This window comes from Pygocentrus nattereri, chromosome 14 (genome assembly GCF_015220715.1).
Source record: "Pygocentrus nattereri isolate fPygNat1 chromosome 14, fPygNat1.pri, whole genome shotgun sequence".
Classification (NCBI taxonomy): Eukaryota; Metazoa; Chordata; class Actinopteri; order Characiformes; family Serrasalmidae; genus Pygocentrus; species Pygocentrus nattereri.
This window is the reverse complement of record NC_051224.1, coordinates 19674228-19699801: the sequence shown is the minus strand read 5'-3', so window position 1 is coordinate 19699801 and position 25574 is coordinate 19674228. Positions and strand designations below refer to the sequence as shown.

The following is a 25574-nucleotide window of genomic DNA, read 5'->3' as shown; positions in this document are numbered from 1 at the left end:
TTTACATTGTGTGTAAATTTCATGATGAATGGACCAAAAGAAATAACTCAAAAAGACTTGGAAAAAATTCTGGTTCCATTGACTTACATTAAAAGTAAAGTTGGTTTTTTCCTTCTCCTGTAAATGTAGCATTTTGGAGATACAAGGTTTTCTTCCGACAACAGCGGTCTGTTAATCAATCAAAATTTAAATCTCACAGAAGTGCATAGTACAAGAAACTATTTGATAGCAGCCCGCTACATTTACATGAACCTGCCCTGCTGAAAAAACAACCATTAAAAAATGGTTGGTTCTTGAGGTTCCTTGTGGTATCCAGTATCACTTATGGTATTTTGTGTTTTCCTGATGGCTCGATATCACAGTGTTGATAGTAAAGGACTTTAATGGTTTAAAAAGGTATTCTGAGACTGGCATTTCCAAATTATGTCAAAAACTGAAAAAATGGAGATATGACGTTTTCTTCAGACAACAGTGATATATAAATAAAAAATACTTCACACATAATGTTGATTTTATCCTGTCATTGTATTTACAGTCATTATCACAGTTCAAGGATGGAAAACAGAACAATATTCAATACAATTCAATACAATATACACATTCACTATCAATATATATACACACACACACACACACACACACACACACACACACACACACACACACACACACACACACACACATGCACTCATGAACACAAGAAAATGTTCCAAATACAATATAGTGACAGCTCTTATAAGGACAGTAATAACGCTCCCTTTGTGTGGATGGTTTGGTTGTGAGTGCTTGTTCTAGTGCAGACAGGACGGGTCACAGGTTACTCACAGTGAAACGTGACAGAAACATCGTCAGAAACATCGTTAATGAAAGGACTGATGTGTGAATGTAAAATATGTGTTTCCAAAATTGCAGTTTTGTGTGGAGCGGAGGAGACAGGTGAGTAAATCCAATTGCTGGGTCCTCAGGTGTGTATTTATCACGTAGGTATTAGAGTCACTCTATGAGATCGGTGCCAAAAAGACATGCTATTTTGATCTTTTTCATGTCCAGTTTTCTTGGACTTCATAACTGCAATTACATGTGGCTCCCAACTTAACGAGCATTTTTGTGCCAAATAACACAGAGTACAGCCCCACCATACGGAAGCTGTGACAGGGTTGAATATTACAGGGCAAACAGGCCATCATACTCCCTGTTATCAAGCTTAGACTTTCTAACATTCGTTTTTCATCAGCAAATGACGTGACTTTTGTGTGAACATCGTAAAAATTTTGAAAAGAATAACTTTCTGTTTTTCTGTGTGTATATTTTGTGATGGAGTGGACACGTTATGTGTAATGGACAACAAACGATCAAAAAGCAACTAACTATCGATGTTGGCAATAAAAACAAATAATACACTATGTTGATTATATGCTTTAAATCTGTATATTTACACTTGGAAAAATATTTTTTGTCTCATGGCATCAAATCAGACTCAGATGACTCTCCTTTCATGGAATGACTCATTAGCGTACGGGAAGGTTAATAATGACAATCATGTTCTTCGTTGTTGTTGGAAGAAAACCTTGTATCTCCGTTTTTGCCATGTTACCCTTTACATTGTATGTAAAGGTCATGATGAATGGGCCAAAACAAACGACCCAAAATGACTTGGAAAAAAAGTCTGATTCGATTGACTTACGTTAAAAGTAAAGTAGTGTTTTTGGAGATATGAGGTTTTTTTTCCGACAACAGTGTTATGTAAAGTTGAGGTGATGTTTTGTTTTCTATGTAAGTGACTGTAAATTGCTGCTGTCTTAGAAGATAAATGGAGCAGATGTGAGCGTTATGTGCGTTTAGCGGATGGGAGCCTTCAGTGCTGCGTCCACCTCCTCCTCCGGCTGCAGGGTGTGCCACTGGGCCACGGGGCGTCTGGGATTGGCCAGCATGTCTGACCAGTGGCGCAAGCCAACTCCGCTGGCTCCATAGCCAATCCAGCACTTCCCAATAGCATCATTACTGCCCAGCTTATCGTAGTCGTACACTGTGATCAGCACCTGGATCTTCTGCAGAGTTGCAGAGCACAGACAATGTGAATGAACAGAGGTTCTTAATACTCTCTACTCAGCTGCCCCCACTTGGTTTAGTTCAGTATAACTGAGCCTTCTCACTAGCAGAGTGCTCTGTAATGATCTGTGGCCTCTGTGTGTGTATGAAGACAAGGGCTGCTAATTAATGAATTGGTTAAAGTTTTGTGGAATGTCAAAATCCCAAAATAGAGGTTTTCATTTTTTTAACTGTAGTCATAACAGAGTAATTACTGTTTGGTCTCTTCTTTGACAACATTACTGCTGTAAACAGAAAATTCCACACATAAAAAGGTTTGTTTAGCCTGTGATTGAGTAGCTGCTTGGATTCTGATCTAGCCTATTATTGATCACCTGTGACTAGTTATCCTTTTTATGGTTATCTTATTGATCTAGAATTAATTTGCCTATTATTGAGGAGGCTGCGTCTTATTGATCTATGATTGATTAGCATATGACTACCACGTGATTAGCCTAAGGTTAGCTGAAGATTGGCTAGCCTATTATTGTTTAGTCTATAAATTGTTAGCTGGTTAGCAAATGCTTGATTAGCCTATGATTGGTTGGCTGGTTACTCTATGATTGATTGGCCTAAGATTGGTTAGCCTTTTATTGCTTAGCCTGTAAATGCTTAGCTGGTTAGCAAATGATTGATAAGCTTATAATTGCTTGTCTGGCTAGTCTATGATTGATTGATTGGCTAGCTTGTTGTTCTATGATTGAATAGGTTATAATTGTTTAGTCTTTGATTAGGTGTTGCATCCACTCTCTCCTTTTTTGCAGCTCAGAACCCTCTACATTCTAACTAGCTGAACTAGCTAGTGATCTCAAATGATACTAGATAGGTCTCCAGTCCATCACTTCCCTCATTACTGCCATAAGAATTGCTGTCAGATAGAGTTGGCATCTCAAATGTAGGCCAGACTTATGCTATTCTACAGAGCAATATGTGAATGAAATAGCTAACTATTTCTTGCCTATGCGTAAGTCATTAGCAAGCTGTACTGATGCTGTGATCAACCATACTTTACCTGTATCTGTGCAAAGGGGATCTCAAAGCTGAAGCTTTCATTGAAGTACGGGTTCAGTGTGTTCTGTTTAACCGTCGTCTTCTTCTTTTTCAGGCGTTTCCCGTTGTGCTGCAGAACCACCTTTACAAAAGGATCTATGAGATGCAAGAATGAGCATAAATAAACAATGGTAATCGCTTCATTCACAAAACACAAAGAGATCTGAGAGCACATCTTCTCCACTCAGACACGCCTAACTACACTAATGAAGGGCTTGATTATTATCTGATGGCATGTTAGAGTAGTGAATATATGGGGTCCTTTGGAGTGGGATTGACCACCTGGTTCACGTGTGTTTATCCCAACGGTCACTGGGGTCCACCAAAATGGTTTACGTTATTGCTCAAACCCAGCTCCCATCACATCTATACCAGGTATGCAGATACATTAACTGCTTGGTTCATGTTGTTTTAGAGATCTATCCAGCACTTACCTGATAAACCACCCACATCCATCTTCTTGAGGTTTTTCGCCTCCATCACACAGACAGTAAGCTTCCCAGATGTGGGGACGTATCGCAGGGAGATGCAGATGTCACCTAGCTTTTCTTGCTGCTCAGAGAGAGGAAAGTAGAAAGGCAGATAGATAAATGTTCTAGTGCAGTGGTTCCTAACCTGAAGTACACTGGAGTACCTGCCTGACTGATTTCCCTGCTCTCACCTGATCCAGCTGACTCGTCATTGAACAAACTCTGGGTGGGAGTGGGGAGTCCACTTATGTGTACAGGGTAACAGTCCTCCATAGGCAAGGCTCACTGCTCAGTGGCGACTGTTCCCAATCCTACGCCTGAGGTCCCTGTTTTAACGAACTGGATTTTGACCATTGGCTAATTGCTAAACCCTTCATGAGCCGAACCAGGTGGGTTAGAGCAAAAAGTGGAGAGCACATGGTGTCCAGGGTAAGGACTGGGATCATTTTGCAATTCAAATCTGCAAGCACACGCAGTAGTCCAAATTTTTGTTCTGTTCCAGCTCTCAGAACATCTGAGCCACATGTCTACATAGTTGTGTCTGGCCAACATAACACAAAAGTTAATAAGAACAGGGATGTTTCCAGCACAAATAGAGTTGACAAAACTTTCTTTTTTCGATGGTATAGCCAATTTGATGCATTTAATCTCCATTTATATAGCTGATTACAGTTATAAAAAGTAACATATTTGACCAGAAATGTGTCGTTGGATGCCATCATGAATAGACAAAAATAAACAAGGAATTTTAACAACAGATACCTCACAAAAATGTCTTTGACTGTTGTTCATTTGCATCCAGCATTGTTGATGGACACAGCCCACAAGTGAGGTACTGGCCAAGGAACTGGGGGGTGGGGGATTTCATGTGGCATGCACGCAACACATAACATAGCAGTACTGGGGCCTTCATCAAGGGCCACAACAATGCAGACTCAGCAGTTGTCTACAACCCAAAATTCAGGGAAAATGCATGTGTTTATCAATTAAACTTGCCGACAAGCTGCAGTATGCTTGTAATCTGAATTACGCCACTATAGAAGAGCAAATAGCTCATTGTAAAAAAAAACAGAAAAAAAAAGTATGACCAAAATGGCACCTGCAGAGTCTGTGCATTGTTGACAGTCAAGGACTTATGTTGCCCTTTGGGACTGGGCTCAAGAGTTTCTAATGTGTGCCAGAAGAGAGCAGCTGGAAGCTGGAATATAGATGTGCTGGATAAGGGAACCCACTGACCGGGTTGACCCTCCATAACAGTGGTTCCCAGTGCTGGTCCCATAGTACAGAGGCTTTGCATACTTTGGTCCTTTGACATTTTAGCTAATTAACAAGCCTTTCCTGAGTTGAAGTGTGATAAATACACAGGACAGGGTTGAGAAATGCTGGTCTAGGAGGAAGACTACTTTACACTAACAGAAACAAAATCTCGAAGCCTTACCTCTTCTTTCTCTCCTCCCACCAGATCCTTCCACTCATGAATAGGCTGTCCGAGGTCAATGCTGTTCATGGGAATTTTAATCTCTCCAATCACGTCATGCTTACCGAAGCGGTCAAAGTCAAACACCTGCAAAACCAAAGTCTGCCCGGCCAGGTCGTTGAAAGGAATCTGAAGAAAGGTGACAGGAGAAAGTACATATAATGTCAAGGACAGCTGCCATTTCCCATGGTATACAAAGATAACAAAACAAAAAAATGGAGCTACAATACGACAGTAATGAAATATAAAGATGACATAAGATTGTCTGCTTTAAACTTGACACAAGTTTAAAAGTTAAAGAAGAATAAAAACTCTCAGCCCAGCAGACAGAAGGATGAACTTCATGATGTGAGAATGTGATGTAATGGCACCTTGAATATGAACGTTTCATTGAAAACAGGGCATAAGTTCTTGCGCTGGACTTTGGTCTCAAACTTCTTCTTCTTGTCAGGGAGCATGTACACTTTGACATAGGGGTCAGAGGTGCCACCTATATCCATAGCAGGCAGGTCTTGGGCTTGCAGAACACCAACAATGAGCTGTAAAAGAAAGTATTAAATGAAAATGTTTATGACCGCAAACTCAAATCAGGTTGGTGTGTATAAGGTGTTGTACACTGCAAGCAAGGGTTCTGTCCAGTTGTACAGTCAAATGTTTCACATGACTGTATTGTGCGGTGCTGTTGCCACACAGTGGCTCAGTGATAGCTGACAGGCTAATAGCTACACATGCCGCAAAACTCAGTCACTTGACTTTGTGCTGTCAGATATGAGTATTTATCCTCTAAATCTGTGCTGTTGAACATTAGCTAGTTGGAGCTGAGTCTCTTCTGTGGTGGATGGCCCTTTGACCTGCTAACTAAGCTACAGTTAGCTTACCTAGAGAACTACAGCTCCTAACCAAAGCTCAGGTTTGATTTTTCGGTTATTTGTCCCTCTAACACAAGTTGCTCAATTTTGCAGCCTTCAAATTCAAGTTATTAACATCTAAACTTGTATCAATGTAGCTTCTGCCAGAACTGAACCTGTTCTGTGGTGAGCAGAGCTGTTCACCTTTTAGGCAAAAAACTGCTAACCAGCTCTTCACTCCTGGTTAGCAGCACCATGTAACAGTTAGCAACTCTTGTAGATTGATGGTTTGATGAATTGGCATGGATTTTTTATATGCAAGACACACTTCAAATGCATTGCTTCATACAGAACTACATACCAAACACTAAAGAATATTATGCAAAAAAAAATTTTTGGTAATTTTTGTACATTTTCAAATGTATTTGATAAATACACTCTGGGGGAAAGTGTGAACTTTTGGTTTTGCTTTATTGTTTTTGGTTCTGAAATAATGCAGTACTCAGTGAATAACTACATCATTAAGCCATCCTACCCAAGTGCTTCTATGGCCCTGAGTATAGTTAAGTAATGAACATGTAATTTAAAGGCTGGTGTAGGAGCTTCTTACACTGTTAAAAGGATACACCCTGCTGTGATGCCAAATGCATCACCTCAGCTGGCAGCAAAATCCCCATTACTGATTTGATCAGAGAGGTTATTTCAGTTCATTTACTTCTAACATAAATAATCAACTTGGCTGGACTCATGACTGCCACAAAACACCAAAGTGTGATGTTGTAAAAAGTTTTACATTAGCAGATTCCAGGATTTATTGTTATTGCAGCTCTCAGGAAGAAAGAGATTGCAAAGCCATATATCTAAAGCAATGGCAAATTGTGACTATTTTAGATCTAAGTGTTCTGTTTGGGCCTTACATGTCAAAACTCCTCGTTTATAATGGTACTTTTTGCTAGTGTCAGTATGACATTTGAGTAATATGTTAGTATGTTATGCATGTATCAGTTTTAAAGTGACTCAGTAAAGAGCTCTGACACAGGGCTGCTGCTATTTTCCATTTCTACCAACTGACTGAAGCACATTGGTTAGACGGCCATTTGTATTCACAGTCAGTGAAGCTCTATTTAGAATTTCCAGAAGGTATAGTGACAATTTTCTCACAAAATTGGTCCCACCCATTGGAAATCAAAGTATGATCAGTTGACTTCTGGTTGCTAATCATATTAGCAGCTAATCTGACATGTTCGACCTTCTGTTCAGCTCCTGAAGTCCTAACCAATTGTACAGCTTGCTTGGCTGAATCGATCTAGATACCACAGAGGAAAATCCTAATTGAATCACTTTCACTGGCTGTTTCAAGAATTTAACACTTTTCTCCAGCCAAACTTAATGTGATACCTACAGGGTATTGAAAAGAAAATAAATAAAATTTACACACATGCTTTTGTTTATTTTACAGAAATTATAAGGCTTTCTCTGAAGGCCTAGAAGTCCTTGAGGGTTCTCTCTTGACCTAAAGCAGGTCATTACCTATTTGAGCTTTTTCTTTTTCACATGCAAACTCACTTGATTGTCTGTGAAGTTATAATCCAGAGTGTATTCCAGTTTGCCAAAGAATTCCTGCTCTTTTTCCTCACCCTCTTCCGGCTTAGCCTCCTCCTGAAAGGAAAGAGAATTAGAAGCACAGTTTCTCTTACGCTTCCTCAATCAAACAACCAACTGCAGCTAATCTATCATGTCTTTGCATGTTCATTTAAAGTACCATCAAACCTGGACCAAACACACTTTTCCTGGATCTGTTTATCCACAAAATCTAACCCTTCATTTTTTCTCACCGCGTCCTCCTCTCCCTCGCCCTCCTTTTTCCTCCGCCGGCGTCCAGCCTTCCTCTCACGCACTTTCTTTGCTTTTTTCTTCCCACCTAGACACTTCTTATAGATGCAGAAGGCAAAGCAGCCGACAAGGGCGAGGCCCACCACCACGATAGCCCCGATCGCCCACATGGGCACTGAAAGAGAAAGCCGGATTGGACAGAGTGAATGATTGGACAGAGTGATGGATGATGGGCAAGTAGATGGATGGATAGGTAGGAGAGTAAAAGGGAAACAAGTGGAAGTGAAAATGCTGACTTACATTTGATCTTGTGGTCTGTGATGAGTGATGGAATGGATGAAGAGAGAAATATGAGAGTTATGATGAAGACAGAGATGGAAGAGAATCTCATATTTTCATTTCATTTCATATATAAATGGTTGTAGACATGGTGACCACTGGTTCTTAACACCACCAATGGAAAGAAATCTGAGTAAGTGTTAAGTGTCTCTACAATTGACCATTTCACACCAAATCACTCTGAATGACCATTTATACCCAATCATTTCTTGAGAAGTTCTGAGATTCATCTTGTTTAAAAAATGAGCAATTCTAGTGTTAACTTTATTATAAATTCATTACAGTGCTTTTCAAATTCTAAATTATTATGGAATCATCTATTCATCAGCCTTCATTTTTTCATATCATACTCAGGTCTTCATTTTTTTACAGCTAACAATAAATTAGGGTCTCACTTTATTTGGATAGTCCAATATAGTCCCAGGTAAATTATCTACAGATGTTTAACCTCATAAATTGGTAAAACTGGTAAAAAAACTTGGGTTTATTCTAAACAGTGGTTGGGTTAGGGTCAGAATTTGGGCCAGGATTAGGGCTATGAACAGAGTGAGGGCTGGGTTTAGGTTTTGGGTTGAGGTTATGGTTAGGGTTAGGATTAGAGCAGGATTAGAGTTAAAGACGTTGATGGTCAGTTTAGTAGATATTTAGTTGAATGTAACTTAAGTTAAAAATTATCTACAAAGCATCTAAAGTGGGCCATCCACATAAAGTGTTACCTAAATTTGTTATAAAATGTTGGGTAACATAATAGAATAATTTCATATGCAGTATATATATATATATATATATATATATATATATATATATATATATATATATATACATATATATGTGTGTGTGTGTGTGTGTGTGTGTGTGTGTGTGTGTGTGTGTGTGTGTGTGTATTTTTGTGAAATCCCACGACTCGTGATTGTGATGTTTTATCATGTTATGATATGGGGAAAGTGTCACTGTGGAATGTGTAAATGTGCTTTATTGAAGCTGTCTGATATTATCTGAGCCTCTCACTCACTTGGAAGGTGTCCGAGCTCATTGAAGAACTTGTTCTTCATGTTCAGGAAGTTGTGGCTGTGGTGAGAAGGTGGAGCGGGTGGGGCTGGGGCGGGGGCAGGTTCTGCCTCGGGCTCTGCTGCCCTCCGCATGCGCTGCTGCAGGCTGACCAATCGCATGGCTGATCAGCTGCGGTGTAAGAACACAGACCTAGTTTGAACAGAGAGCCCAATAATACAGCAGAAGATTACACAGCAGATCCTTCATTACTGAATCAAAAACTGCACCTGTCTCTCTAATCTCACCCTCTTTTTCTGCTTCTCTCTCTTTTTTTCCCCCTCTCTCTCTTTGAGATCCCCTACATGATCTCTTTCCTAAGGTGCAGTGCCCTCTTAACCCTACCTGTCTTCACTACACCTTAATACTGGCCCGCTACGTTCCTCTCTCTTCATCCTTTTCAGTGCTTGGCATGAGTTTGTTGGATGGATTCCACTGTTGAAGGAATACTGCAATGTTTTCACACCTTTTTCAACCTGTCTGACACGTCCATACCATGCGGTCAGCTGCAACTAGAAGCCAATGATATTGGCCCAATACCGTTTCACCCCTCACCCCAATCATTTAGTCCTCAGCTTTGAATGTTCACGTCTTGGGGAAGGGTGCCCCAAGTTTTGAAATACAGGGGTAGGGCAAAGTGTTTGGACTACATGGCCTGCCAAATAAAGGTTTCTCAGAGACTCACTCCAAACAGAGTGATATGAGAAAAAAAGAAAAACCAGCAAGACGGCGGCACAAACGACCAAAGAAACCCACAAATGTAAGACTTTTCTCCTTTAAAAAATTATGAAAACTGCTGTATTGTCTTAGCTTAATGTCGTTTCGATGTACCATGGGCTTTTATTTCATAACAAACTTCTAAAAATTGCTAGTAGTTTGCTAATGTATTGGTAACTAGCTAAATTTCCCTTTCCACCTTAAATTGTTCAGCAGTTCTGACGTCTGAAGCGCCAGATTGTAAGTGCTGCTCCATTTAAGGTGGAATGGGAAAATTCAAACAAGAACTGGCTAATATCTGAGCATCATATCACCAAAGAATTAGAGGGAGGGCGATAATAGATCATTTCCCTCTTTTAAGGCACATAATTCTGTAAATGTAACTAAAGCCCAGCAGTGAGGAGCTGAACTTTACCCTCCTCTGCTGTCTCCAGTCACTGAAGACGGGCAGGGTCGCCTAAAGAGAAGAGCTAGTAGCCTGTTAATAAAGTAATGCTCTTCTTATTTGAGGGTTTATTTTGTAGAGGAAGATTTCAACCACTACCCATTGTTACTCACTTCTGAGGGGCAAGGTAACACTTGAAAACAAAGGGTATGGGTAAAAATACAAAATGGGATTGGGATTCCTTTAATATTTGATGTCAGAAAGTGCCCTGATGTCAGCACTTAAACCACTCAGGCGTTTAAACCAAAAAGTTTCACTATGTGCTTTTAACAATAGTTTGGAAAACTGTCACATCGTTATTTAGGCCAAACCTGCTTGTCACAACACTTATACACTTTTACACCCGGCATTAACATGATTCTTGGGTAGTCAGATCATAAGTGAACAGCGCTAAATACAGCTGTATACAGATCTTGGAGATGCACTGTGATTCAGTCACTTAGACCACCTTTGGAGGTGGTCGGTTTGCATATAACTACATTATGCGACCAAATGTGTTCCTAACAACAAAGAACCACTTAATCAATTACATCACCACAGCATCTGTGTAGCTTTTCTTTGTAGCAATCCATGCAATCTAAACAGGCTCAAACACGAACAACAACTTGTAGGACATTTTGTCTAACAACAAACGCAGCTGCGAACAGCTATAATTTCACTGTCTGCTAATGATTAGCTCACTAAAGATGAATGTTAAGAACTGGTGATTAGGGCTTTAGATGAACATGTAGCTTAGTGTTAGCTTATTATCACATAGCTGCTTTAAGCTAACAACTTTAGGCAGACGTTTTAACAGTAAAAATCAAACATTACTCAAAAAAGTTTCAAAGAACATGCATTATCCCCAAAACTTTTAAGAAGCAGTGCATACGTCATGAATTTAAGATGCACATTTGCTCCCAAAGTTAATTCTGGGGATTAGGGAACTGGGTATTAGGGCTAGGCATCATGGTCAATGTTACAAACTTACTATGTATCTGTGTTTTTGATATCAATCAAATTCTCATTTAAAAAGTACAGAAGTTCCTTTGGTTGGATAATCAGAACACCATCCCGACTTTCCGAGTAGGAATTCTCAGTTGAGGAGGCATTTTCACAAACGTGTGAGTAATCATTCGGCACACATTAGCACTCTCAGGCTGCACTCCACTCTGCTGCACTGTCCTCCTCTCACTCGCAACAGACGCGTAACGAGATTAATTGCCGATGGTAATCCACAAATCCCAGGGCTTAAGTAAATTAGGAACAGGCCAGTCGCTCTGCCCCTCCTCATGCTTATTCCCACTAAGCCAGCCACACCCCCCCTGCTGCTGACTCACCAGTCTGCCTCAGTTTTAGCCTCATCAAAGTTTTTTTTTCCTGTTTTCATTGTATCTCTCTTCCATGCAGTGCAATGGGCAGTGATACCCTACAACTGCACCAGCAGTGGTGAATGAAGTACACAAATCATGTACTCGAGTTAGAGAAACCCAAGGTAAAATATTACTTCAGTAAAAGTCCTTACTCTAGACCTCAAAATGAATAAAAGTACAAAAGCATTTGGCTTCAAATGTACTTAAGTATCAAAAGTAGTACTAAAAGATTAATTATGACTCTGATGTCCTGTTATCATTTTTATAACAAGACTTGGTTCATGATCTCAGTTTAGGTGAAAATCCTCCAGTGTCTCTCTTGGTAAACCAGTCTTTTAGTAGAACGTCATTAATTAGTGATGCTGACGTCTATTAAAATGATCATAAACACAAAACACTGAAGGCAAAGAGTTTCCATCATGGAGAATCGAGTGGCTCTGAAATCACTTTTACAAACAAGCAAAGTTTCAGTTTAAGATTACTTTGTAAATTAGTTACAAGTTGAATAAAAACTGGCTTTAAACTCAGGATCAGAAATAAGTTTCCTTTACTGTATTGATCTGTAGGTCTCTGTTCATAAACATTAACTAACCAAAACCAATTTACTATAAAATGAAAGTGTTTGTATGAATTCATAAAAAAAGAAACATGTCAGTCACGACTGCTTATGTGTACATATTTCTGTATTGTGGTCTATTTACAAAGTTAGGTTAGTTCATCATTTAGGTGACGTATGTGCTCCCAAATCTTTACACTGCTGCACTGACGTTGAACCGTGTGCTGCACTGGGTCGGTATGACCAACAGGTCAAAACAAGCTCAGAACAAAGTGACCGCTGTGCCCTGATTGGTGCTCTTGCTTTGCACTTCTTTTGTTTTGATATGTTACATTTTTATACACACACAAAACAAAAGGAACGACAGATTTTGAATAATGTAGTAGAGTAAAAAGTCAGATATTTGAGTTTGAAATGTAGTGGAGTGAAAGTAAAAAGTCGCCCAAAATGGAAAAACTTCAGTAAAGTACAGATACACGAAAAAACTACTTAAGTACAGTAACGAATTACATTTACTTAGTTACTGTTCACCACTGTGCACCAGTGCCTTCTCAGTCTACATATATACATAGTTGTGTTTTATGTAGCTTCCACCATTCTTTAAGATACATATCAGTAAGGCACAGTTGGCTCAGGTTCACCCTCAGGAATAGAGCTAGTGGGTCAGCTTGAGTTCCTATTGGCAGGCATTCAGGCTCTTTTCAGTGAGTCAGGTCATTTGGCTCAGCTCACCAATAAGAACCAACTCTTTCAGCTCCAAAATAGCTCTTTATTAAATAACATGGGGGCCTCATTCACCAATATCTTTTATGTTTTTTTCTTAAATTTATTCTTGAGAAAAAGTCTACCTTAGATTCATGACGTGTTCTTAAACCACAGAACTGTTCTCACCTCTGTGCTCTTAAGTGTGTACAGATTCTGTTCTTACCTAAGAACAAATCCCAATAAGAAAACACTGGTGAATGTCAGAATCTTTGTGAAAACTGTGTAAGTGGATTTTAAGAAGAAATGTCTGTATAAGAACAGTTGGAGTATGAGGCAGATTGTGTTTTTTCTCCCAAAGTTAGCCAGGTTAGCAATATTATCTACCATTTTACTTACAATACAACCTTAGTTTAACTTTTAATTTATGAATTAACAAAATCTGCATTGTTTTTTTAATCTAATGTTGATAAGTATTTTGACTGGATGAATTTCAAGAGGCAGGGATTAGAACTACATGACAACCACTAAGAACAAAACCAGAGGCCCTAAACTGATAAAACAAGCAGTAAGTGTTGGGGATGATGAGTGGGTGGAGCCAGTTGTTCCAAGGAGATCATTGAGGAGGGTGCTTTGATTTTCAGCCACAGCCTCATAAAATCTGCCCAATTTTTCAGTATTTCCTGTGTCCACTCTTTAACTTTATTAGAGCTTCCACTCTTTTCAGCAGACACACTTTCAGTTCCTCAAAGAAGCCTGCAAAGTTCAGTCTTAGAAGTTGGTTTTGCATTTTCTGATCCTCACAATCCAACTAATTCCAAACTCAATCAGTGGTGTTGAGGTCTGGACTCTGGGGTAGTCAGCCCATTGTTCAGCTTGTTTGTTTGATGTGTGTGTCTCCTTTTCTCAGTGAGGTTCTTCTTGTCAGCTACACATCCTTTCAGACCCATAGCACTAAGTTGTCTTCTCACAGTGGAAGAATGAACAAACACACCAGTGGATTGTTTTCAGAGATCTCTCAGAAAACCTGTGGATTGTTTTCAGAGATCTCTCATCTCTCAGAGATGAAAGCTTTAAGTGCTGTTTAAGGTAGTTTTGGTGTTTCTCCTTATCTTTTAATTAATTTATGAATTCTTCTTTGCAAAAGTTCTGTTTTTTTTATTATGTTATATGTAAAAAATACTTGTCTTTAATGGCTTTTTGACTAGCTTTTTGACTGGGAGTTAAACAAATGAAGGGTGGAAATGTGGATCTCTTATAGACAGTTACAAATCTCTAGTAATTAGACAGCCCAGTGATTTATGCCACACCCTAGTTTGCTGGAGTTTTAGGTTCAGTTCCCTGCTCAGGCAGTGCTGTGAGGCTGCTTTGAATAAGACTCCTAATAATTTGTTTTTGTATAAAACATGATTAGACTGGGTAAAAGTATTTGCTATATGCTGTAATTGAAATTCAACTTCACTCAGATTCAGGTTAATACTTTTCTATATTTAGGCCGAAGCCCCCATCTGTGCTCGGGCCCACAGTAAATGTTGTGAGAGTTCGAGGAGGTTGTTAGCAGAACTAATAAGCTTTGTGCTTTTAAGCAGTCAATAGAGGTGACACCACCACAGCCTCAGCCGAAGGTCAGCTTATCTCTGTGCCATATGGACTGAACATAATGATGCAGAAGGTGAGTATTATGGTCATGTAAAAGAGATCAAGTGAAGAGAACAGCCACATGTGAGAAATATTTACTTCCCTTCATAACCAGGGGGTGTTTCTCAAAGCAGAGTTTTGCAGATTAAAGGGCCAATATTGTACATTTTCCCCTTGAGGTCTACTTGTATCAATCCATGTTTAACCATTCGAATTGTATGAGTTCTCTGTTTAACTGTAAGAACTGAACAGGCAGTTTGCATTACTGTGCCTTCTGTGTATAATTGACCTCTATTGTGATTAGCTGCCCTATATTGTGCCTTATTAGAGCTAAAACACTCCTTGTAACATCAGCGAGAATGGGCTGCACTAAACCGCTATAGGCCAAATACACGTACATACATGAATAAAAAAAAGAAGCCAGAACAGACATATATTTAACAAAAAAGCCTCAACAACTTAATATAATATAGATTTCTTTTTCACTGTCTCTGCTCTTTGTCTTTATCATAGCTTCTATTTCAGGAAAGTCATTCTGTTTTTCAAAGAAATCTGCAGCCACACCCCCCGGTTCAAAGTTCAGTCTTAGAAGTTGGTTGCATTTTCTGCTTCTGGCTTCTGGGGTGGTCGGTCCATTGTTCTAAGAACACCAGCAGCTTCTTTGTTTAATTTGTGTGTCTCCTTTTCTCAATAAGAGCTTCTTGACAGCTACGCATCCTTTCAGACCCATAGCGTTGAGTTGTCTTCACACATTGGAAGGATGGACAGAAACCCCTGTGGATGTTTTTAGATCTGAAGCAGCTTGATTTTCTCCTCTATCTCTCAAAGATGAAAGCTTTAAGCGCTGTTTATCTAATGGGGGCAGTTTTGATGTCTATCAGGTCTTTCAGGTTGTTGTTAGGAGTCCCATTTTCTCTGTAGCTTTAATAGTTTTAGAAGTCCAGCTCTAGAAACTCCTGTTTTCCTTCCACTTTCTTTAGCCATGTGTGTCATATCTAATATCATATATAACCTGCATTTAATGACTGCTTTGACTGTAGGTCTAGGTAGCCTTTCACAATTAGCCAACACTACAGCACCAACTGTCTTTTTTTCATTAATTGAATGTACATGACCCTGACAACATCTGCACAGGAGTCAAACCAGACCAGTTTCCAGTGAAACTCTAGGCCTTAAAGGAAACCATCTTGCCATGTATAATTCTAAACCACTTTTGCATTTATCTGACGTTTCTCGTTTTTAGAAAGAGATGAAATGCGTCACGTGTCACTGAATAGGTGGACAGCTGCTCGCTGAGGCACCTTTTAGCCGAACAGCAGCGATGGGTCAGACAGGGTTTTGCTTTCATCCCTACTTTGTGTCCGGCTAAAACGGTCGTATTTTGGAGGATTACCGAAATACCAGACTACGTAAGAGCCAAAAAAATGGAATGAGAGAAGGAGGGAGGGCTACACGGCTCTGTCCAGCACACGCGCAACGCGGAACCAAAGCTTGGCGAGCTTATTACGCACAGCTTTTACGCACAGGTTTGCTGCCTAGCAAAACTGTATACAGGTCATACGTTAATGGCGAGGATGTTTTGCGTGCTCTGGCGTCCAAAAACGCGTAACTGATGTATTTCGTCCCCAGTAATGTGATAAAAAAGAGATTAAACCGCCTCTAGCCTGCCGTGCGCCTTTAGAACAGCCAGTGCGCGCAAAGACAGATAGACAAAATCGACTAACTAAAGTTTAGATGGCCTTCTTTAAGGCTTTCCTGTATATTTGAGCTCGCCTGGTGTATATAAATCCACATATTTGTAATAATCCGACACTAATAGAACAAGTATGTACACATGCACTATTAAACGTCCTCTAGTGATGCTCTATAATGAGTCATAACGCGCAAGCACAGCAGCAAACTCACCTGATAATGATCTCCAGTCACTCGTCTCCTCTTTTATAGATGGAAACTGGACACCTCCGCTTGGTTGGAGAGGATTCTTTGCGCGCGACCTGCACTCGCTCTCCTCTCTAATCTCTTCTCTGTCTGTCTGTCTGTCTGTCTGTCTCTCTCTCTCTCTCTCTCTCTCTCTCTCTCTCTCCCTCTCTCTCTCTGTCACTTAACTTGGATTAATCTTTCTTTCCTCTCTGGGCTGCTCTCTGTCCCCACTGACTGTCCTCCTGTCCTGAAACCTGTGCTTTGGTTTACTTGCGACACCAATTAACGTCTCTGCCATCAATTTGTCTTTATATATTCCTTTATATGTATCAACTGTCGCACCGTTTAAGGTAGAACGGACAATTCGAAAAAGTAGCTCTTAACAGTAAGTAGCAAACAGAAGCTTCGTGGAACTCTGTCAGTACAGCCTACGGCATTATATCACTTTTCATATAGTGCATAATCCCCGCCATTCTGCTCTTCATCCCATTGTAATTTCCCATCTAACTGTTCTGAGACCCTTTATAGTCTTAATCCGATTACTCGGCGAGCGCGCGGGAGCTTTATGGGATACACTGGCATATGCAGATGGACAAACTGATAAATCCTATTCGAAGATTTATGACACTGCGACTGGAAAGGTCAAACTCAGGACACGACAATATGTCAGAAGCTATATGTCAGTAAACGCCTCGAAATTTCAATCTCCAGCCACATTCAGAGGGATTTGGTAAAAATCTGATTGCCCTTTTATGGGAAACAGTACCCCCACGCGGTGGGAAGTGGTATTGCATGTTTTTAAAACCTCCACTTCCACACGGGGCGCCACTTGGCCCCCTCGGCCCACAAAAATTTTATTTTTTGAATAAGTTTTTTGTAAGATTGTTGATTCTCAATAAAAACTCTTCTGTAAGTAATAATGAAAGTTTCAAACAGGACCAACAGCTATTCAACTTGCGCTGTGTCACGCAACCACTGATTCTTCTACGTCTTCCATCATCTATCTATCTACATGCAGGGCGTTGTACGGCAAAATAGTGCTCTGTTTTACAATTTATAATTATTTTAACATTATTTCAGCACTACACTTTTGGATAGTAAATAAAATGCCTATAGTCCGTATCTCCACCACTGTAAAGAAATGAACACCTCATTATTCAGTAACGTTGCCGTGTGGTATTATGACTACCTGATGGCAACTGCTAATTCACCCTTTAACCCTGCAGGTTGACACGCAGACTGCTGGTCACCATAGCAACACCAACAACAGTCTCGCCAAGTAAGCAGCTAACGAAATGGCAAAAAGAAATATTTAAGATGTACATCGATAATTTGGAGACAAATTGACTTATGTGCATTTACAATCACTCCAGCTGGTTTCCTGATACATTTAATCTGCAACAAGAAACTGTCAAACACTAAACTGAAGTTAGCTTTTCATTCGCCAGCTTCTCGTCAAACCTTGAGAGACATTTTACAAGAAATTATTCCACTTTTGGAAATATTTCCTGCCAGAGATGCGAGAAAACTAGCTATAAAAATATACTAAATATATTAGCTATATAAAGCTATATATATATATATATATATAAAGCTACAGAGCAAATTAAGTCTGCATTTTCATTTATATTTTTTTAGCCTGTACTAGTACATTAGCATATACTGAGACATTGTAACACAGCCAAATGGTAAAACGGACATAAAATGTGGCTAAAAACAACAGGTGTTTTCTAATTATATCAAAAACGTCAAAAATGGAGATATGAGGTTTTGTTCTGAAAACAGCAATATTCTACTAATATTAGAGATTAAATCTAGGAAAAAATATACCACAATAATTTTAACTTCTTTCATGATACACGATATGTACTAGGATATTCACCATTCACAAAAACTGGAATGGCCAAAACACACCAGCAAAACCACAGTGCCACACAACATTAAGAACACCATGTTTCTTTGGTAACACTTTATTTGGCAGCAACCTACATAGACACATCATAACACCGACATAAAGATTGTTATAAATGGAAAGAATTTTGTCTGTCATTTTAGTTGCATTAACACAATGTCACTTCACAAAACATTCTGTGTCATATTGTAAATACTGATATAAGCTAGTTTATATATGCAAGTATTGCTTTATGAATACATCATTGCATGTTTAAGAAGTTCCTATGGAGGTAGCCTTCAAAATGTGTTACTGATTTATTTAATATTTGCCAAATATAAGCCATTATTTAAAAAAGAACGTAAAAACAACCAGTAAAAATAAATGAATAAAATAAGATATTGTCATAAAGGTCTGACGTCCAGTCAGCTGCTTGGACTGGGTAGTTTATGCGGTTAATGTACGCTGTTTTTTATTGTTTACAGAACCTCTATAATCTCTATAATTTTATGATATGTACAGTTGTTTTGGATGTGCTGATAATACCCATATTTTACTCGCAAAAGTATACTGTGGCATGATTTATCACAATAACAATAACATATTATCATATCACCCAACCTTATTACAGGGCACTGTATCATTCTGGATGTATCCTGGAATTGCACAGTTCTGGTTTGATAAACGCAGCTGTTTTCCCACTAATGTAAGCCTGTGAGAGACGTGGAGTCCAGTAATTGTACACGGCAGTTGTGTAAACCTTGACACACAAAGAAAGAGGAGTAATTACCTGTTAGCACTCTGTATAAACCCTCAACAGGCATGGCTTCACTCGGCCACCCAGTGGCCTACTGCTCACGTACACAACGGCTCATTACCACCTTCACAGGGTCAAACAGGGGACACTGTTTCAACAATTATACTGACCAAGTCTGTCTCCTGCACACTTTCAACACTGTTGTCTATATTTTTAAATCACTGTTTCTGAAATTGTATGTTGGTTTGATGTGAAACGATTCATTGTAGAGAAACGTAGCCACTGATTTCTGTGCGATATGCACATATAGAGCTACTTTATTTACTACCCAAAACACCAGTGAACCTACGTGTGTTCTCAGAGTTTTTAGTGTAACGTTGATGATGGAAATTTTATTCTTTTACATTTCATTTGTATCCATTTTGCTTGCAACACCCTGCATGAGCCTCTCCAATTCAGAAGCATTTCACAAAAAAGTCCAGACCTTCTCAAAACTGTCTTAAAACAATGTCTCAGGCGTCAAGAAGCTTATTCATAACCACTTTGTGTAATAAGTTTGTGAGGTAGCTTTTAGAGAGACATTAAACTCTTCAGACGTCTGGTTCCTATTGCCACCACTGTATACAGTTCTAACTCCCAAATTTTCCCTAGAATGCAATGTTTCACACCAAAGCTTTCTAAACAACTTTGTTTGCATCTTAACTAATTTCATTATGTGGTAATTCTGAGGAATAAAAACATTTGAATTTCCTTTGTGAGGTCAAATAACATTGATCCAGTGGAAACAGAAAGCAGGAATGGCCAAATGAAGGCCTGTTTATATGATCCTTGTCTACAGATTACTACTGAATGAAATAAGGTTGCATTATTTGTAAATTCTCAGAGACGCATTTTATCAAATTAGCCAAACGCTCCTACAGTTCAGACTAAACCCATCACGATCATGAAATGTAAGCGAACAATAAACTGCTAAATAAATAAATCTTTTTGTTGTTCTTGTTGATTGTAGGCAACTATTTAAGTATGAGCCTAAAGTAGTCCATTTGGCTGATCAGCTATCTAGCTTTCTTGCTATACATACTAGTCACTTCCAACGGACAACAGAAACATCTCAAGCTCAAATTAATGTTACTCACTGCTGGCTTCTAAAGGTGTTACAGCACCAAATCAAAAGTTAGAATGTTTGCTGACTTCTTAAGACCAATCGCACACTTTACAATAAACACACTTTCTGCCTTCGTTAACATGCATTTGCCTTAAATAACTGATGAAAACGCACCCAGTTCACTGTTTGCTTCAATGTAAGCATAGAATTGTGAAAGAGAGCAACGTTGAGAAATAACTGCAGCCAGTACAAGTAACAGTACTCAGGCATTTATGTAATAACTAACTGACCGAGTTCAGCTCAGCCGTGATTAGAGACAAGCTTCACTGAAGGAAAAAAAAAAAAGAAAGAAAGAAAACACCACGCACACCAAGCCTTTCATTTCCAGCTCAAAATGTTTATTTGTCAGATTTGTTCACAATTTAGATGTAGAGATCCTCCACAGCCATAACGAGATCTTTGTAACAGGACAGAGAAGACAGAGAAAAACCTGAAGCTACTGGTGATCTTTCACAACTCTTGTCTACACATTTCCTTGATTCCAGCTGGAGCTTCTGAAAGCACTGGATGAAGCCTGGGACCTAATTTAGCTCTTGCTCCCCAGAGTGTGCTTGTCAAACAGGTACTCGGCCATCTTGTTGTTTCCAGTGTCCATCTTGGTGAGGTTGGTGATGTAGTGACCCAGCTTTTTGATCATCTCCACCTGCTCATTCAGGTAGTGCGACTCCAGGAAGTCACACAGCTGTTGGGCAGAAAAGAATCAGACATGTATGGAAATGTGTGCCTCTTCACAATCAAGGCTTCATTCAGTTTGATGATTTCCATAGAACGAGGTGTTTTACACCATTTGCCATGTGTTAGGTAGCAGTTGGGTTTGATGTATCTGATGCCTTTTATTCGTGAAGCACTTTTCATTCATACAACACAGACAGAGCTCGGATAATAAATGTACATTTAGACATATTTACAGCAAATGGCAGATCCTTTTAGTAACTTACAATCTGATTGTTTTTACACAGGCAGGCAAAGGCAGTGTTAGGAGTCTTACCCAAGGTCTCTTATTGGTATAGCATAGCGTGCTTGCTGAGGTGGGGACTGAGCCCAACTCTGCACCATGGCAGGCCAGACAGTGGTGTTACCTGCTATACTATATCAACGAGTACTGTCTGCAGAATTATCACAATATGCGATATTGTGGTCTGTACTTAGAGCCTTAGCATATAGCATAGTCCTAAAAAAGTTTAAGGGTACTTAATTGTACATGTACACTCAAAGAACCCTCAGCATGATTAAAGGGTTCTTTGCATGATAACTGACAAGACTGTTCTAATTTCCACAGCGTCTCCTAGCACACATAATGAAACCCTAGTCATTCTGTGCAAACAGTAATTCAGGGACTCACATGAGGGTCACCCTTCTCTGTGGCGATCCTGTGCAGGTCCAACAGAGCCTGGTTGACCTTCTTCTCCAACTGCAGGGCACACTGCATGGCCTCCAGTCCAGTTCCCCACTCATCACGCTCAGGTTTCTGAAGAGAAAAGCATTGCTAAGTGACTCAGCTCATCTCTGATGTTGGAAAGCTTGGCCAACACTGTACAGTCCTTTGCTGTACTTGTTTGAATCAATTAGCACTACTTTGTAGTCAAATACTATTCTATATGAACACTTGAAGTGAAGGTAGATGCTTCTTTCTTATAGCAAGTATTGTCCGATCCAGTCCAGGGATCAAGTTCACATTTCACCATGTTGTAACCCACTGGCTTACAGGCTCCACTTTCCCTCAAGACTTTCCTTCTCTCCCTTCTGTGGATGTACCTTGATGTCCTGGAGGAAAATGCGTCCACCTCTCTTGTTCTGGAATTCCAGAAGCTTCTCAGCATGCTCGCGTTCCTCATGGCTGTTCTCCTTGAAGAAGTGAGCAAAACCCTTGAGGGCCACATCATCCCTTGAGAAGTAGAAGGCCTGTTTGGAAGGGGAAAACATCACAGCTAAGACTAGGAAATTATCAGGTTTTAAATACCAATTATACCCAACATGTTTGTTTATTGCTGTAAAGTAACTTCAGGCGAGGCACTAAGAATCTAACTGCACCGTTTAAAGTGGAGCGGGAAAATTTCGAAAAAGAGGAGCCAGAATGTCACTGAGCCTCAGGTACCAAAACGTCATTGCTGCACCATTTAAGGTGGAAATGAAAATTCGGGGGGAAAAAATTAAATTCACCTGAGGCGCAAGAATGTAACTACTGCACAACTTAAGGTGGAACGGGAAAATTAAAAAGACGCCAACTTCACAACTCACCATGGAGGTGTAGGTGTAGGAGGCGTAAAGCTCCATGTTCACCATCCTGTTGATGGCAGCCTCGCAGTCGCGGTGGTAGTTCTGACGGATCTGAGACTCCATTTCGACTGATTTTCCTCCTTTTTCTTATCTAAAGGTACAAAAATAAACTGTGTTGCGGAGCTGGTCTCCAAAATAATAAATAGTGCAGGACGAAGAAGAAGTTCCGTTCAATCACTGTTGAAGCAAGAACCTCCTGAGCGTCGTCCCAGAGCTGTGAGGTGGAGGCTGTTTGCGCTCAGTATTTATCACAGTGAAAAGCAGCGGGGCCGCAGCCAGCCAATCAGGTGCAAGGATCCAATGCTGACGTAATGCTGAATAGCCAATCCTAACCAAAATTGTCAAGAAAGTCAAGAAGGGGTTATTATAAAAATTACAAAAGATAATAATTATTAAACTTTAATATTGTATTTGCTCGGAGTTGACAGATCTGTGAGCAGGTTTGTTTGTTAGATTTCAGTGCAGCTCAGACCAAAACAGGCCCAGAGGAGGTGATGATGAACGGTGACGCAGCTGTTTTAAGGTTCGTCGCATTGGAAGCTAAAGCTGCAGCGATGGGCACCTCTGATTACTAGAGTTGTAAATAAAACAGCAACCTGTTTTAACCCAGAGAAATATTTTTGCTTGTAGAAACAAACGCCAAAAGACATTAACTAGCTGTCTTTTTGGATACCTACTGAAATATTACAATTTATTTATTAAATAATAATAAATTATTAAATCATTATTTATTAAAGTTGCAACATTTCCAAGCACTATGACTCTAAAACATCCATGCCAAGAAGAAAATATATTAAAAGTAGTATGAAAAATTAAAGTGTTAAAAAGATAAACAGCAGTGAAGGAATTGGAATAAAAACAGGTTAAAAAAACCTGCCTGAAAACTTAATAACTCCAAATAATTTCTTTTCAATGGTGGTGAAGGGAATCAGACGTCTGAAGCACTTCATGTCTGTAAGAGTTACATTACGTAACACTGTGACATGAAATACGTTGCCTGACACCTTGTCTCATGATGCTTTTGGTCTATTTCTATCTATCTGTCCATCTGACTGTCTGTCTGTCTGTCTAAATATCAATATATCTGTCTATTTGTAAATTTATCTGTCAGTCAATCTGTTTATGTGTCTGTTTGTCTGTCTGTCTATCAATCTATCTGTCACTCAATCTATTTATTAATCAATGTTTCTGTCTGGCTCCTGTTTCCCCTCACAGTCCAAAGACATGCAGTCAGGCCAATTGGACATGCTAAATTGCCCCAAGGTGTGAGTGAGTGAGTGTGTGTGTGTGTGTGTGTGTGTGTGTGTGTGTGTGTGTGAATGTATAAGTCTGTCTGTCTGTCCTGCGATGGACTGGTGACCTGTCCAGGGTGTATCTTCCCTTCTACCCAATGACTGCAGTGTCTACAAACTGCTGCACTAATAAAATGTTAGTGAAGTGCACAGTATAGAAAAAGGACACTGTTTGTAGGTTACTTTTCTTTATTTATGCATTGGGTTGTTTACATAGATGATGTAAGTAAATGAACATTTTCTCTGTGGACGTCATGCAGTGGAAACTCTCAGGACCTGAAGTTGTGCTGAGACATTATGACTCAGCATTTGCTCACTTCCGCACCTCCGTTAACTTCTCCAATTACTGGGAGAAGAGACTGAACACATGAACCAGGGCATGCATCACTTATACATCAGCAGCAGAAGAGATTAGCAGTTAATCACATCTACTCAGTCATATGTATTAAAGTAAAATGTTGATGGATTTGTACTTTCCTGAGTATTTTTACATAATACTTTTTTGTATCTTTGTGAGGAAAAGGATCGTTTTACTGGTATTTAAAGGTGCTGTAGTTCTGTACGGATCTCGTGTAAGTGGTGTTTGTTTGGACTGCAGTCATTATTTCAAATAGGTATGACAATAGGCTGCTTTATGCACATTACAGACTGTAGTCCATCTGTTTCTCTGCATACTTTGTTAGCCCCCTTTTCCCCTGTTCTTCAGTGGTCAGGACCCCCACAGGACCACGACAGAGCAGGTACTATTTGGGTAGTGGATCATTCTCAGCGCTGCAGTAACATTGATGTGGTGGTGTGTTAGTGTTGTGCTGGTCTGAGTGGATTTTAAACACCTCAGTGTCATTGCTGGACTGAATACATTGTCCAGATGTTTATTATGGCTATTTTTAAAGAAAATAGCAAGCTAGAAAGATGCAGTATTCATATATAAAAGGTAAACAGCACTTCACCTCATTGCAATTACACATTCATGCCTACTGCACTCACTCTGTGGCAAAATGCCTTTAAAAATTGTCAACCTGACCACAGTTTTACTTTCATAGACCTGTCAATCATCCCCTCAGGGTGGGGCCAACAGCAGAAAATACAATATGTGACTCTGCAAAAAGGAGAGGTGCTGTTTCCCTTCTATGTTTGGATATTGCGTGTGTGTACCTCGGTGTTATCTTTGATAATGCAATTTCAAATGCTTTATTACACTCTGCGAAATAAAGGTAGTAAACTGTCACTGGGGCAGGACCCCTCTCTCACTGGGTTGGGACTCTCAAGGGATCATCTCAGTACCTTTACTCAGGGAGTATAACTGTACCAAAATCCATTGAAATTATATTTTCTAAGATGTATTGACTCCTCATACCCTGTCTTGTCTCCAGCCTTTTTATTTTATTGTTCTGTTTTAAAACCTTTGGTTATGAAAAGGTACAAATACAAACTTTTCACTTTTAAAAAAACGTCTTTCAGGTTCACAATCAGCCCTTAAAACCACTGTTATAGCTTTGAGGGAACATTTACATTGTTTGTACCTTGATTAACAAAAAATGTACCTGCACAGAACCTTTATTTCTAAAAGTGCAAAGTGTCTAAATCTCTGTGTAAATAAAATGTCACAACTAGCGCATCAAATGGTAAATTAAAATAGCAAAACTGAATTTTAATTTTCATTTTGAGTCCAAAACTGCACATATAAATGTGACATTTAAAGTCAAATAT

At 39.5% G+C, this 25574-nt stretch overlaps 2 protein-coding genes across 4 annotated transcripts; both read right to left on the bottom strand.

Annotated features, from left to right (window-relative positions):
- Positions 1–506: 506 nt before the first annotated feature.
- On the bottom strand, positions 507–16599 carry syt5a (synaptotagmin Va). Of its 3 annotated transcripts, none has more exons than XM_017697465.2 (10): positions 16468–16599; positions 9118–9305; positions 8067–8081; positions 7769–7941; positions 7500–7592; positions 5457–5624; positions 5047–5214; positions 3573–3690; positions 3101–3234; positions 507–2048 (listed from the first exon to the last, which is right to left on the bottom strand). In XM_017697465.2, the coding sequence occupies exons 2-10, from the start codon at positions 9272–9274 to the stop codon at positions 1839–1841; spliced, it is 1236 nt and encodes a 411-aa protein (XP_017552954.1). In that variant the 5' UTR covers positions 9275–9305; positions 16468–16599; the 3' UTR covers positions 507–1838. The 3 variants fall into 3 exon arrangements, with proteins under 3 accessions (XP_017552954.1, XP_017552955.1, XP_017552956.1); XM_017697466.2 differs by having other exon boundaries at positions 9118–9284; XM_017697467.2 differs by lacking the exon at positions 8067–8081.
- Positions 16600–20611: 4012 nt separating this feature from the next.
- Positions 20612–22798, bottom strand: LOC108427382 (ferritin, middle subunit-like). The gene is made up of 4 exons (XM_017697468.2): positions 22534–22798; positions 22051–22197; positions 21638–21763; positions 20612–20977 (listed from the first exon to the last, which is right to left on the bottom strand). The coding sequence occupies exons 1-4, from the start codon at positions 22633–22635 to the stop codon at positions 20822–20824; spliced, it is 531 nt and encodes a 176-aa protein (XP_017552957.1). The 5' UTR covers positions 22636–22798; the 3' UTR covers positions 20612–20821.
- Between the last annotated feature and the right edge of the window lie 2776 nt (positions 22799–25574).